Raw genomic sequence first — 16,737 nt, 5'->3', positions numbered from 1 at the left:
ACTGATTGAAAATAAATCAGTTTCCATTCTGCGGGCGGATTGGAACACCAGCGTACTGGTAAAATAGTTAAAGAAAACAAAGTAGAGACAAGAAGAAAATACACAGACCTGTCCTTACAATAATGTCAGACCAGTGCTTATATAATCAGACGAGTCAAAAACAGTCAAAAACAGAATATACATTTGATAGACACAATATATAAGATCATCAGATGTGACAGAATGACCTACAATATCAAATAACTCAGAGGTTCTGGTTTTCCAGGAGAAACATCCCCTAGTATATATTTTTTTCAAACAGATCGCACAGAATGTCTTGAATGCAGGATGTTTGTAATGCTAGAGAAAAAAATTGCAGGGAACTGAATATAGTCCTCATCAGTTTTTCCCTCATCCTCACAGAGCACCAAAATGTGGAGTTTTGAAATAAGTGCATTTATTTCCACACAATCCTGACTAGCAGATATTTAGTTTGCTTGCTTTTTTATGATGAGATTAAAAATGACACTCTTTTTGTGTTCTTTGGTGCGATGAGGCATAGAGATGGGGGACTGTGTATGCCAACTGGCAGGACAGGCCACTAGAAAATCTCCAGGTACTTCCAGCAGCCAGTTCAGGTTTGCCTGTAACACATGCTGCCAAGGTCAACATGTCATTCCTCTTAATAAAGGGTGAAATCAGGTATTGGATTGGGCAGCACTGCTGTTCAGAAGCTTCACCCAAAACACATTTTTGTTGAAGCTTCACCCAAAACAAAACTGACAAATTTGGGCCTGATACCATACAGCAAGTCAGACTAATACTGACATTTTTCTATGACGATAAACTTTGACAAACAGCACAGCAATGCCTATCATGTACAGCTTAATTAGAATGGTCAGAATTAGGTTAGAAAGACCAAGCAGAAAAAAGTGCAGAGAAAAAAATCAGCTATTTTGATTCTAAGAGCTTGACCATCCGTCCAGTAAGCAGCACAAGGCCAGTGCTTATCAGTGCCTGCAGACTGAAATGAAGTTTGTATTAAGTGCCAAGGAGGGAGTAGTGTGAGCTGGCCAAGGTTATGCTCATTAAAGTGAAGAGAAAAACAATTAGAGCAACAGCGTTTCAGTCTCACACACCACCGTGATCTGGACTTCCTGTGAAATTTTATCTAAAGGATATAAAAGGTCTTCCGGTGTGGATCTCACTGATAGGGAGGAAGATCTGCTCAGTGTTACCTGTATCCTATTACTCGTGGCTACATCAGAGAAGCAGCTTTCCATTAAACAAGTACCACAGTGAGCAACCATACTGAGATAGATGCTGATAAGTATCATACAATGTCCTTATAGTGCTTAGCCTTGACACAGTACATCAACCCAGTGCTGCAGAATTCTCTAGTCAAAAGGTGTTGATGCATTTTCTATTGAAGAGTTATCTCTTATTGAAGCCAGTTATCCTGGCTGCTTTTTAAATGATTGATGCTTATAAATGAATGCGCTTGGTTTAATATGGTATTGTTTCTTTATTAACAGCTCATTCATAGGGATTTCTGCATTCTTCTTCTGTAATCTACATAACATAAAGGTCAATAATAAACAGATACAAAAATGGGTTGTTTAATAAAGAAAACTGTCTTTATTAGCAGTTATTTTTTCTAATTTCTATAATGGAAAAGTCTAAAGAATACAGGACTTACTGGTTTATCATTAATTGCATTTTTTTTGCAAGATTAACTTCAAGAAAGAATGTTTCTTTTTCTGTCTTTCTTCTACATAGCTGTTATAATGTAAATGACAACACGAACCAACTTGTCTCAAGGACGTTCTACTACATTGAATGTAACTTCATGGTTAACAAATAACAAAAAAAGAATTCTTTAACTAATCACCTGAGAGCTCTGTTCTGATTTAATTCTTACATATGACCCAGTGCTTAAAAATTCTGTTTGGATCCTTGTATCCAACTGATATCCACTGCACATGAATGATAAAACCACTATAAAAAGCATGTGTTTACATTACAGTGCTGATCCTACCACAAATGATCGTGATTATGGTATTTTGAAAACCTGGACTTTTTCCAGACAAAAGTATACGTTTATACAGGAGTTTAAAGAAAGCAAAGCTGTTCGTGATTTTCCTCCCTGGGGAGCCATCCCTCCCATCGTAAACATTTCATAGCCACAGCCAGAGGATGTCCTCTTTACTTTGGTGATACCGTGCCACCCAATTCAACCTGCAGAGTTCCAGCAGAGCACGACGCATATGTGCGGGTTATGTAGCTTCAGTGAAAGGACGTTTATCTGATAAAACTCTTACAATAACTATCACAGCCTGCAGTCCACATGCATGGCATTCCACAAACACAGGAAATGAAAGAGTGAAAGAAAGCAGAAGCTAAAAGGCACTCTTTAATAATAAAGAACGACATATAAGCTAATACAGGGAGTGATCCACTAAAGTACAGTAGAGTATTGTGACTTAAAACCTTTTTTTTTTTTTTTCATTTTGAAAGGTCAGTTCCTTGTAATTATTTCTCCATTAATCCTCCTGTGCCAACAACATTCCCTACCAAATGGTCATTAATGTCCTGCCTGACCCAAATAGCCAATGAAAATGTTTTCTCTCTCCAAGATCACTTCCTCCACGTCACGCCAGAGTAACAAGCCAAGGTCGCAGAGGCTCCTAGTCTCCTCTATAGCTCTGTAACCCTAAAAACAAGCCAATGAATCAAGACACTGAATACTTCTGGAGCTGCAAACTATGTTCAAGGCAACAACTAATTTCTTTGGCACTGTGGTAAAACTAATAATTGTTTAAGAGTTTGAGGACTTGAGGCAACACAACATTAAATCAAGCTCCGTATCCAAGTGCTTCTATAAGCACTGATTTTAGCATTTTAGCCATATATGCAACGGAAACATAAAAACTTCTTCAAATGTATCATTCTGGCCTAAAGATATAAAAATATATAGACATTTTTTGTTTATTTATATATAAAAAGTCTTAAGTTCATATATAAATTAAAATAATATTTAAAAAAAATAAAAAAATTTTTAAAACTAAACAATTAACAAAACAAAACCAAAAAAATTAACCTAAAATTAGTTAAAATTTCACCCCACATGAAACAGAACATAGGACAAACAGACAAAAATCCATAGTCTATTGTCAAGGATTGTGACGCAGATGCAATCACATGTATTCATTAATGAAAAGAAACAAAAGAAAAAAGTGAAAGCAGAGATCTTTAACAAAAAAAAAATAAAATAAAAGTGAGAGCAAGAACAACTTTTTATAATAATACAGACAAAAGACTAGGCATTAGCAAGGTGAAACATGACAACATAACAAGCTAAACCTAGAAGAAACTGTAAGGTAAACAGGGTTACTAATTAGAGTAACATTAAACAGGCGTGAGTATTCTTTGAGCATCACTATAATGTGCTATGTCCTAGGGCTGATGGGTAGTTTGGTTCTTGTCAGCCATTTTGTGGCTTACACTATCAGTGATGGCTTCCTGGGTGAAGGTTTTTATCATGATGCTGGCTGAGAAAATGACGAGAGTGAGCAAAGATTCAGCAGGAAAACTGTTCATAATTTAAAATATAAAATCATTTTGATATTTAATGATATTTGGTATTTTGATAATTGTTAAAATTCCATGTGTGTTAGTTCTTTGTGCTGATTTTTTCACTATTATTATTATCATTATTATATTTTATACAGTAACATCTTACACAGCACTATGAGACACGGGTTTGCGTGTGTATTTGATGTGCATGTGACTTGCCATGTGCATGTGAATTGCCATCCAATTATCAGATTAAACTGAATGGATTGTGAAATTTTCATCTTGCAATTGTTTCTATCCTCCAAGACTGCATCCAGTTGTTTTATCTTCGCAATAATACAGGACATTGCAGAGGCAATTCAATCTAAAATTGTACAAACTGAATAGTGGCATTATGACATTAAAAAATAATGAGGTCCACAGCTGGTGTCTATTTGCTCCAAGTAGGTGGAGATGAAGTTCATGACATTTGAAGATCATGTCTCTTACGCCAGACATACACAATATGAATAATTACAGTATATGTCCTCATTTTAAGTCGACACAAGATTCTAATTACTTTAACAAAATCATACTGAAATGAATAATAATAATAATAAAAAAACTTTGTTAGGCAAAGCAAACAAATTCAGTTGCAGAATAAAACCAAAAGTGTAATTTATCATGACATACAAAAAGAAAATGAAATCAAAATAAATTAAGCAAGGTAGTAAAGGATCTCTGAAACTTAACTTGTACGTCTTTTTTATCCAGTGAATGAAAATTCAGTAAAAATTTGAGGGTTAAGGCGTGGGTGAGCACATACATGGCAGCATAGTCAAAAGCCATTAACTCAGTAAGCATGAGAGCCAAATTCCTTTGGATTCTTCTGAGACACAATCTAAGGATAGTGTAAATATAACGTGAACCCTTCAATATTATGACTGTTATCAAAGACGACTGATCTCTGCCAAATACTACGGTACTTCTGTGCTTTGGTGCTGTTATAGTACATTAGAGCTAAGCAGCTAATAGCTATGAACAGTAATTTTTTCACATCAATCATGTGCGATCATGCAACGATTATGTAACACAAATGGGTGACGAATGGATTTAGGAAGCAGCTGGACTGTTCCTAAGTGGGTCTCTCAGAGCTGTGTAAAAGGGTCAGGTCACACAGATGTCAGACCTTCCCCTGCGTGTGCGTCATACGCTTTTCCCATCTGTTCTTCTTCACTATTTTCATATCCATGCGAGAGTCCCTGTTGTCAGTGCCAGCTGTATGGAACCATGTTTGCTGCCATTGAGATTTTCATGATGTGCCAGGAGCTTTATGATACTATGGATACTCTGAGATAACAGGAATCAATAACCATAAGAACGAGTTGCAGATATTAAGGACATAAGAAGGGATGCTTTGTTTCTAATAACGAGGCCTTGCTATAAAAAAAACGACCATTATACATATTGAGACACTTACAGAATCCTCAGACTTGTCTCTTGTAGGACCTTCGTTCAAGAAATCATCAGGGAGGTCGTCACGGCGACTCAGGGTGAACTCACGGATAAATACAGCTTCTCCATCACTAGCATCCACCCATACCTGAGAAAAACAAGAAGCATTATTGTTGAATAATCATGGCATTATGTCTTTATGTTTTTATTAGGTAGTTTTATTAGCTCCCTTTAAATCTTCCATTCTGCAGGATCTACTGACTGAGATTAGATGAGAGACAGGTAAAAAAGTATGAATAGAGAAAAAAACACAACGACTACATTTCTGAGATCCATTAAGCCTTGTCAAATATTTGTCCTGTGCCCGTTATGGACTATGAAAACAACGTGAGTTGTCCATTAAAGTCAAAGACCCCAGTTTTTGTCTCCAGTTTACCATAAGAACAGTGTATTATTTCTAGCATTTCATGCACATTAAAATGGATTTTCAAGCTGTTTGCTTCACTAAACGGTTTATGTTATGTGGTTAGCCCCTGCTGTGTTGGGTATCCCTTTTGTGTTTGTAAAAACTTCCCGTATTAGAATTCACACCAGGGGAGAGCTTGGACAGGGCCCATTAACAACAGCAATCGCTCTCAAGGATGCACAAGCTCATGGGCTTCAGCCTCAGCTGCTCTCCTAGGGCCATAAACGCCCCATAATGAAGGAGGTCAGTTGTGGGCCCTGGAGGGTTCATGCCAAGCTGGTGATGGTGGGGGCTACATGGGGGCAAGTGAGAGGTTTCTTCAAATCTGCTAAGGAATGTCTACTGTATGTGAGCCAAAGAAGCCTGAGTAAAAATAACAAATCAAATATGTGCTAATACTCAAAGCTTAACACTATTTGGCTAGCAACGGAATCTGTATTTACCAAATCATTTAACTGGCAAGGGACTGTGGAGCAGTGGTTGCTCAGTGTTGTGAAATTTCACAGTACTGCTACTACTTTGGATAAAAGCACCAGGCAAACAAAAAAAAAAAAAAAGATAATGCAATACATTCGCAGTATAACCCATTAGTTCACAAAGGGTGGGGTTAATACCGGAAATCTATTCTGAACTTGTGAGAATGTATTTCTACTTTCTGTTGTTTTCACTGTAATAGTATAATATTCATTTACATTATGTAGTTATCACAGTTACTTAATAATAGAATTTTAAGTAAATGTAGTCAAGCTTTCTATAAAAAAAAAAGAAATTCTGAGATTTGCACTCAGAGCCGAGAAAACATTACTGTTTAATGAAGCATGTCCACTAATTTGCATTAAAAAAAAACTTACCAATAAATCTTTGTTCATGTACAAACCTCTACAGGACAGGCTGAGAAATTACTTTTCTAAATTTCCTTTATGTTCTTTCACAATATGATTACTACAGATTTAGTACAATTATTCATTTTGGTTCAGCAGAAGATTAACTTTACAACAGATCCATGCTTTGAGTGAAGCTTGTAAGCCTGTGCAGTTTGCCATAGGAAACTAGATAACCTTGTTATTTAACCAAGTTATACAAACCAAATGATCTTGTCTTCATGTTGTGCCAAGACACCTGCTGGTGTGTAAGTTATTCTCTCTGTATTTATAATGTACCTACATGCAGAAGTGAAGTTGAAATACTGAAACACAACTGTATTATAACACTGTATTACATCAAAAGTATAAATTATAACAGCCATATTATGTGAATCTCTTAAATCTTCAACATAAACTCATTTAGACTTATTATTTTAATAATATTTATAATTTTTTTAACATAATTAATAAACATCTGAGACAAAAACAACAAATGCACAAATAAATTAGGATATATGATGTTTGTGTATTGCCTCCTATACATCACTGCAAATCCTTTGCCCTCTTCTTACATACATTAATATAGGATGAGCTACCTACCTGCTGGCCTTGTGGCTACATATGTTCTATAGGCATTACATCATGGTTTCTCCAAATTGGTCACATCAGTTCCTGGTTTGGTCCCTATTCTGGTACTGTATCTGATTCCATCTATATTTTCTCTAATGATGCTCTCTGCCCCATCACTAGTAGGTCTATAGTTACCTCGCCTTGTCATTATTAGTCCCAGGTGTTCAGTGTGTAACTGTGTGTACACAAACCATGTCTGAAATAGCCCTCTGTGTGACCTTGCCTGCAGAATGTTTAACGCTTTAATTCAATAGTTTATTGTCTCATATTCTATTTCACCTTTTGTTTAGAGGATTACAAGTAGTCTAGATGGTTCGTGCTTTCTTTAAAGTTTAGTTCTGTTTTTGGTCCTGAATAATGGATTTTCTCACCCGTGACACATATAAAGCAGGCTCGCACATACACAAAGTCTCATTGTTGGTTCCTTATCTTGCACCTGTGTCTATGCTACACATTGTACTTACTGCAAAATTCAACCTATTTTTGCTTGACTCTACTGCTGGTGGGATCATGATAGCACTTTAATTTCTATGGAAGTTATCTCAATGAACAATGCAATGTGTACAGACCAAAAAATGACAAAAGCACATGATTTAGAGTTAAAAATAGTCCAGTCAAGAAAATGAGGACGGAGTAATGCAAACCATCTGTTGCTATGCTTTAAATCAGTCAATCACAATCTGCTAATTTCTAATTATTTCGTTAGAAAAAAGGCCCATGACTCAACAGTGAGCAACTTAAGGCAAGCAGCCATGGTATAAATTTGGAGAGCATTTTTGCACAGATAACTTCAGAATAAATGGAAATTCCAAACATGTTCTGACTGCACATTGTACTGAAGAGAGGGAAAACAAGGTATGCTTCTTTGAACATTACCTGTCTCTAGCTGTCTACATCAAAGGAGAGCATGGATGAACACAGCAAATGCTTGTCAGACAAATTTACATGTAACATCAAAAGGCTTTCCTAAGCAGGCGTTCATGTGCCAGATAATATTTTTGCAGTCATTCTGTCACCCAGCACTATTGGGTGTGTGAACTTTGGGCAAATTTCCAAATTTCAACAGCACATAACTCCAAAGCGTCGCTGAAATTACGGCCTACGTTTTATCGCATTCTTGGCTAAAAGATCAAATTCAACAACTTCCAAGTACTGGTTTACTTGCGTTGAACCCTCAGGCAATTATTGGCCGTTGTATAAGCCATGTTAGTAAGACTGATACCCATGTACAGGACAAAATGTTGGACTGGCCTCTCCAAAAGGCACTGGCAGGAGCACATACAAACTGTCAACAAGACCTAGTTAATCATCACACTGATCAGACTATAAATAATGGGTAGGAGTGGAATGTTTCCCTAATATGCTGCAAAAGAAAACCAATAGGTATTTTTTCCCCAATCTACAGATGCAATTTCAGAGTTTTTCACACCCAACTGACATTTTCAGCTGTAGTGCAGTGTGTATCTTGGGTAAAAGTCAACCATGAAATGATTTCCTGGACAAAACCAAGCTATGCAGATTCAGCTTTTGCAAATTTCTTTCTGGACAAATTCTTCAGGGTCTTAGACACAATCCCTCCAGTGATAAGACAGCAAAAGGTGCCATAAAGCCTCATCCTAGGAGACTCTTCAGTTTATCCATATCACACCGTCCTATCAATCAGAGCACGGCTATCCAAAAAAAGAAGGCAGCTGAGTGAAACCTGGCTGAACTAAAACCTAGTGCAGCACGGCAGCCAAATCTTTTGTAGAATGTTTAAGACAAATTTATCAAATTCCCTTCTTAACATCTTGCTTAAGAAAACAAGCCAGCTGTTAAAATCAGCTGTCATGGGGCCTGTACTCCCATTGGACCTAGATGTTAAGTGCTGGCAGAAATCTCTTCTCTTAAGTCAACAACACTCTCCCTGGAAGACTATGTTCTTCTGTTGTGCTTCCGTTATGTCATCATTATAAACATTCTGTTAATGAATATTGCAAGATTACATTATTAGAAGTCACTATCAAACTTCTAAGTAATCACCCTAAGAAAATATTATAACAATCTGCCCGACTGTTTGGACAGTTTTCTTCAAACAGACACATTTCAATAAGCAGTTAAATGAAGGTTAATCAGGCATATCTGTAATCTGGACATGAATGGACTTGTGTGTCAGCACTGACTCCTGTTTCTGGAAGTGTCTTAGCTTATTCGTACCTTTAGAAGATCTGGAAGATCTCCACTAGTACAAGTAGACAGAGAAGCACTTCTGTAAGTCCATAAATGTACCATAAATGTAAACACTTGTTATTCCAAGCTTTAAACAGAGGTAGTTTTAAGGGTGGTCACTTACAGAGTACAAATACTTTCCATATATGAAGCACATTAGCAAATATATCCACTATGTCCACATATGAAGCAAACATGTTCTCTATTTCTGGAACTATTTACATCATAATACAAAACAACTCCACTAATGGCATCCATCTTCAGAAACATAACAGGGCCCTTAAGATTAAACTCTGGAGAGATACTGGTTTGGAACACGCTTCCCATCAACCTAAGCCCACTGAGTACTCCAACTTAGTGAAGGGACATGACTTCCAAAACTAACAGCGATGATGATGAATGTATATGTGTGTAACAGAGAGAGAGAGAGAGAGAGAGAGAGAGAGAGATGCGTGCTTCTTTGGCAGCGAGATTGAATTTCAAAGTGCATACAAGAGTGTTGCACTGAGAGAGAAGGAAAGTGATCCCAGGTCACAGCAGGCCTACAGAAGAACACAATCAGAAATAATAACACCAACCTGATATTATAATTTGCCTTTCCTGCAGGGAGGTTCCAGGTACTAAAGCAGAGGGAAATGAAAAGGAGAACCACATATTCTCAGTGCAATCCCAACCTGGGCTTCTGTTTCATCCATAGCCTCCTAAGATTAATAAGATATCTTCCAGTGTTTTGATAACAGAGTGCTCTTTTCCTCCTTGCTCCTGACTGTATGAAATGAAACAGGAAGAGGTATTTGGCTAATCTCCTTTTAAAGGGATCAGTGCAAGGTTTCTTTTAATGCTTGAGTGATGAGGAATTCTTGAATGATGTCCACTGACGTGCCACTTGTCTTTTGTTCAGTGTCCTTTTGTTCCTCTTTCTTTCTTCTGAACCCCTAGTGCTTTTTCTCATGACAGATCTCTCTTTTTCCCCAAGTGTTGGAGCGCATTCCTAAGGGGAAATTTCTGTCACATCACTGTATTCCATACCCATGCTGTGTGGTGACATGCTGCAATCCAATGTCATGATGTATAGAATGACTTTCCAGACAAAAGTGGGGATATATGGGGCAATATATACTTGCTACAGTAAAAAGGGACCAGCACTAATAAGATGTGTCTTTGGAAAATGACTTGGCTGTCTTGGCAGGCCTGACATAACAATACACCTTTTTCTGTTTAAGATTTCCTGATTATAGTTTTCATTTCTTGCACAATGCCTGTGTAAGGAGAAGTCATGACCCTGAGTAAAATCAACATTCTTTAATTTCTGACAAGTTTGTTTTTGTGCTTACCATGGCATTTCATGTTATACGTGTTTCCTATGCAAGCTTTAGCTTCTCTGAAAGAGAAGTAGAAATCAAATAAGTAAGCTAATATAATAAACCCAGAGTATATGGAGAGAAAGAAAGAAAAGGAAGGAAGGAACTGTCACAGTCTTGGACAAAATCCTAATGCTGATCTCTACAATCCTCCGTCGCCCTCTGCTATTTCAAAAGGTCTTAAAATAAGACATTTGTCTCCCTCTCCAGACTAACCGTCTGTGTTAGAAATAATTTATCTTTTTTCTTCCCATACCTTTTATAGCACAGGCATCTCGATCTTATGGCCAAGTTATGTAAAACAAGCCTGCATGAGATCTGAGGATACCTTGCATGGTGCCAGTCTGACAAAAGTAGCCATGACAGCGTCGACTCCTTTGCCTCTTATGGAAATATGGAGCCACATGATCTTGACAAAGCATGAAGAGAGAGGTGGCAACTTGAAGTGGTGATTTAGATGTCTATTGCTTTCCGGCCTATGACTACCTCACAGCCCATTTATCTTCTGCTGTTTAACGGTTAACATTCCTGGAAGGCTTTTGGATTGTAAACCAACTCTGCCATGCAAACCTCAAAGTGTCGGACTGTTCCCCTGCAGCCCTTACTGCTGACAGTTGCACTGGTTGATTTAGATGGTCATAAAATTAAACTGCTGTTTAATGCTGGTATATAGTGTATCCCTCCTAATAGGCTTGGGATCAACTTCACCCCAAATTATAGTTTATCATCACTTACATGTAATTAGAATTGTCATCCTGCAACCTTTTTACCATCCCTAATTTGTCCCTTATTTTAAAGCATTTAATTTTCTTTTTAGAAATCTGCTTTTTAGATACAGTGGTTCAGGTACATGATACTACAATAATCATATAATCCTATCGGTTCAGGGGTCTTTGAAAGGTTTCTACAAACCAACATGCAACTTCAACTGACAAAAACCCAAAACCTAAGCTCATCTTGGATAAAGATGTAGTACAAAGTCTGGAAGTATGACTTTCATTTTCAATCTTGCAAAGTAAGACAAAGACATAGGTCAAATCATTGTGCTCCACTCACCACTCTTACACTCCTGTGCTTAAGCATCTTGCTTTACTGTAATTCTTTACATTCTTGTGTAAAAAATACACACATAATGACAGAGTGTAATATCTTTAGACCAATCCATTGTTTAAGTTTCCGACACACATTTACGGAAGACTAGAAGAGCTATAAATAGACATAGCATCAGTTGTACAATTGCATCATTCCTGGTATTTTAGCTTAAAGCTATGAGTTGGCAACAGCAATGTGAAGACAACTGCAAAGATACAATGATATGACGTCAATGCAACGTGCAGAGCTAATGTTCACCTGTTAATCTCTGAAGATTTAATTTGAACTGACATTAACGCAATGTTATTAAGGCAGTTAGATGCAGACTGGAATTCACTTCATTCATTCATGTAGTGATTTACAATCCTAAACCAAATAACATAATTACAGCATGAATTCAATTACTTGCTGGGAGTTGGTTAAACCCCAACTGTCTAGCATCTGTGACAATGCACTAAATACTGCTGCAGATCAGCCATGCACCACTTCTCATGTGTGTAGTGCATGCCATGTCTCAAACAGTGTCCTTCTATAAATAAATTACAAGGAAATGTTGAAATTCATTCATCATATTTTCTAGATGGCATGCCTATTTGCTAAATGCAAACTTTCTGATGATATTTTCTGTTAGAATGTATCAGGAAAAGCAAATCTCCTTGGGGATGTGTTTAGTTAAAACCTCCTTGGGGTCCTTGTCACTACTATACTGAAATGAAGACAGTGTTACCTTTAGACCAGAGTTAATCTATTACAATTGTAGAAGACATTTGGACTGGTTAGAAAATCATCATTCATTTACCAGTTAGAATTAGGCTACCAGCATGTGAACACTCGCTATAAATGTTCATAATTTCTACCCTTCTGCATAGTAGATATTGGAGCTGTGCAATTTGTTTTGATCGTTTTTATTATACAGCAACAAGGAAGTTGGCAGCAATAATTTAAAGGGTTGGACCTTAATTCCAGCGTTACAATGCTACGTCAATGCAGATAGAGCAGTGTTTGGGGTTGTTCACAAGACATTTGGATTTTAAGCTCTGGAGAATTCACTTCAATGAAGAAAGAAAATGAAGGACGCAAGCTGCCATTCAACAGTAGTGAAGAAGAATCACAAAGATTATGCTGCACAATCATCGGAGAGTTTTGTTGACCAGAAGCACCGAACCCAGCAAAAGAACCGAGCACCTCGCCCACATCAGCATGTGAACCGAGTGAAATCGAGGGAGCTGGAGGATGTTTTTAGGGACAAAAATCCTTAAACAAGTAGGCAAAAAAATTTGATCCACTCTGTAGTGACTTTTTCTGGGTTTAAGTGTTTGTCAAGGTGGTACAATGCATGTACATGTTATGCATTGCATGTGTTTTGTGGGAAAATGAGGAAACTGAAAACAGTGATGTCAGGATATGCTATAATCTTTAAATTTCAAAAGTTAAATACTGAAGGAAAGCTTTTAGTATGTTATTGGATTTTGCATTGAACGTTGATGCCTAGTTACTCATTACATTTTATTCATGTTTATTTTTTCCACTGTACCTTTCAGGAATGCTGAATGACTGGATTTCTGAAAATAGTCTGGCTGCACATGCCTTACTGACTTAAGCTTCTAGAAGAAAGGTGGAAACAGGCCAAAATGTACTGAATATGTATTGAAATATTCTCTCTATATAGACCCTAAGAGAGTTTACAGCTATATTGCGAACATTGCTGTGCAGGCCGCATTGGATTTTATCTCCATGGAACCCTCAACAGCTTATACACATGGAGCAGAGTGAAGATGGTTGATGCCCGGGGGGGGACCATTGAAATGATATCATGTTCCAGTTACACTTTAAGGGACCTTTTGTCAGAAAACCTCAACCGAGTGAAGTAGTACAAAAGGAAGAGTCTTGATCACATTGCTGATTCTTCGGCTGTAAAACAACACTGTACAAATTCTCCATGACTTTTTGAGTCAATGTTAAAGTTAGAAATTTATCTATGTCATTGTAACAGTTCTCACTAACCGATAAAAACCTGTGTCATGCAAACACAAATGCTCCCAAAGTAATATATACGTTATGTGTGTGAGTAGCCAAATATAATGAACTACTGAGTGATTTAACAGAAAATGCGTTTTAGTATTTTCTTAAACAATGTATTTAGCATGATAACGAGCACAGATCATTGGACACAGGACTTTGGACAAGGCCCGCTATAATTGTAAAATTATAAAATGTTATGGCCTATATCTGAACAGTGCTGAGATATGTAGACTCTGCTCTTTAGCACGTAACCCCATAAACTCCACACAGGTTACTGTAATTCATCTGTTTCCTGATCATTGAACTGTAATTATTAAATATTTAAGGTGAATAACTGATAACAAGCTGCAGTTTAATTTGCTTAAACTCACTCATTGTGTATTTTTTATACACATTGCTTATTTCTTATTCTATTCATGAATATACTTAATTAAAATTTATTGTTAAAATAATATACACTCACTGAGCACTTTATTAGGAACACTATTCTAAAAATTGGATAAAGCCTACCTTTGCTCTCAGAACAGCTTTAATTCTGCCATGGATTCCAAAACATTTTGGAAATAGAGAGATTCTAGTTCATAGTGATATGATTGCATCAGAGAATTCCTGCAGATTGTTCATGCTGCAAATCTCCTGTTCTACCACATTACAAGAAGAAGGTTTACTAGATTCAGATCTGGTCACTGAAGATCAACTCATCAGATTAACTCATTTTGTTTATTAATACAGTTGAAGTTGCATTATCATGCTAGAAGTAGCTATTAGTATGCGCATGGTCAGCAACAATAAAATTATGTTTGTCATGGTCAAAATCATGGAGACGTTTATCCCCACATGATTGGCTGATCAGATTATTGCGTGAAACCATATGTGTAAAGGTGTTCCTAATAAAGTGCTCAGTAAATGTAGCCTTTATTTGTAATCCAATGGGATTCTGTTGATTCTATGAAATATATTGCATTTTAGCAAAAAAAAAGATTAAAAAAACTTACTTATAGTAATTTTACTTATATACAAGACTATATATACAATATATATTTGCATAAATGTATGTCTTTATACATGACTGTGAATAATTTAATGTAAAAGAATATGATGCAGAATACTTGCCACAATTGTTTTACTACATTTTTTTTTACAAATGCATTTTAATAAAAAAAAAAATCTGCTTGTTTTTCTGATCACATTGACTCACTTTCCTTTTGCTGTGATCCATGCAGAATCTTGCAGATGTCTGAATGTCTCTTTTGATTTATCTTGTATTTCTGAGGTATCCTGTTTCATGGTGGGCCTAATTTGTGCCAGTATGCTTACATAGCATATTTCTAGTTTTCTATGCTTTTTCGTCTCTGCTTGTCTGCTCATGGATATGGTTGTAGATTTGCACATGTTAACCCTGAGTACTTGTTCTCTGACCCCTGACCACCATAAAGAGGGAACAAATGTGGAAGTGGGCATGGAGGGGGTCCAGGATGGGCTTGAATATGACCATCATTTTTGAAGAAATACAATAAAAAGCTGACAGATTTGCATCTAACCACATACAGTCCCAGACCATCTTTATTCATTTTATATAACACAATTGTATACATGCAATTTTCAAACTCATTTAATAGGTGAAGATATAATTTGAAGCAATTTTAACAGAAATATCATTTACTTAAAATTGGTACATTCATAAAACAGTCTTTCAATTAGCTTTTTTGTGATTGTTGCAGCCAAATATTTTGATAATTTTACTGAAACATTTTTCAAAATGTCACAAAATAAGTTGCACTTAAAAATGCAGCTTTTTTAAGAAAAACTACTTGAATTGGAGAAATAACAAGCACAGGATTCTTCTTTTAAACTCCTACCAGTGAAGACATACACTATATTGCCAAAAGTATTCGCTCACCTGCCTTGACTCGCATATGAACTTAAGTGACATCCCATTCCTAATCCATAGGGTTCAATATGACGTCGGTCCACCCTTTGCAGCTATAACAGCTTCAACTCTTCTGGGAAGGCTGTCCACAAGGTTTAGGAGTGTGTTTATGGGAATTTTTGACCATTCTTCCAGAAGCGCATTTGTGAGGTCACACACTGATGTTGGACGAGAAGGCCTGGCTCTCAGTCTCCGCTCTAATTCATCCCAAAGGCGTGCTATCGGGTTGAGGTCAGGACTCTGTGCAGGCCAGTCAAGTTCATCCACACCAGACTCTGTCATCTATGTCTTTATGGACCTTGCTTTGTGCACTGGTGCACAGTCATGTTGGAAGAGGAAGGGGCCAGCTCCAAACTGTTCCCACAAAGTTGGGAGCATGGAATTGTCCAAAATGTCTTGGTATGCTGAAGCATTCAGAGTTCCTTTCACTGGAACTAAGGGGCCAAGCCCAGCTCCTGAAAAACAACCCCACACCATAATCCCCCCTCCACCAAACTTTACACTTGGCACAATGCAGTCAGACAAGTACCGTTCTCCTGGCAACCGCCAAACCCAGACTCGTCCATCAGATTGCCAGATGGAGAAGCGCGATTCGTCACTCCAGAGAACGCGTCTCCACTGCTCTAGAGTCCAGTGGCAGCGTGCTTTACACCACTGCATCCGACGCTTTGCATTGCAACCTCTTTGGCAGTTGGTGACATCTTCGCACTATGCGCCTCAGCATCCGCTGACCCCGCTCCGTCAGTTTACGTGGCCTATCACTTCGTGGCTGAGTTGCTGTCGTTCCCAAACACTTCCACGTTCTTATAATACAGCTGACAGTTGACTGTGGAATATTTAGGAGCGAGGAAATTTCACGACTGGATTTGTTGCACAGGTGGCATCCTATCACAGTTCCACGCTGGAATTCACTGAGCTCCTGAGAGCGACCCATTCTTTCACAAATGTTTGTAAAAACAGTCTGCATGTCTAGGTGCTTGATTTTATACACCTGTGGCCATGGAAGTGATTGGAACACCTGATTCTGATTATTTGGATGGGTGAGCGAATACTTTTGGCAATATAGTGTATATGAAATTACTTTCTATTAGAGCTGTACTCATGTCCGATGCACGTGAACTGGAAAGGCCTTTGTCTGAATGCGTGTTGTGATGATGTCACACGATGGATCTTGAC

The 16,737-nt window shown here is 37.5% G+C and overlaps 1 protein-coding gene across 3 annotated transcripts in view; it reads right to left on the bottom strand.

Moving 5' to 3' along the window:
• The window catches only part of LOC131355860 (ADAMTS-like protein 1), a 102,204-nt gene that overhangs the window by 54,675 nt on the left and 30,792 nt on the right, over positions 1-16,737 (bottom strand). For all 3 annotated transcript variants that reach the window (XR_009204954.1, XM_058394395.1, XM_058394390.1), the window contains exon 2: positions 5,015-5,137. Coding sequence is in view for 2 of the 3 variants with exons in the window: in XM_058394395.1 (XP_058250378.1) it covers positions 5,015-5,137 (123 nt within the window). In the remaining variant the exon portion in view is untranslated. The remainder of the gene's footprint in view (positions 1-5,014; positions 5,138-16,737) is intronic.

The sequence above is a fragment of the Hemibagrus wyckioides genome, linkage group LG07, assembly GCF_019097595.1.
Source record: "Hemibagrus wyckioides isolate EC202008001 linkage group LG07, SWU_Hwy_1.0, whole genome shotgun sequence".
NCBI classification, from domain to species: domain Eukaryota; kingdom Metazoa; phylum Chordata; class Actinopteri; order Siluriformes; family Bagridae; genus Hemibagrus; species Hemibagrus wyckioides.
This window is presented reverse-complemented; position numbering and strand designations above follow the sequence as displayed.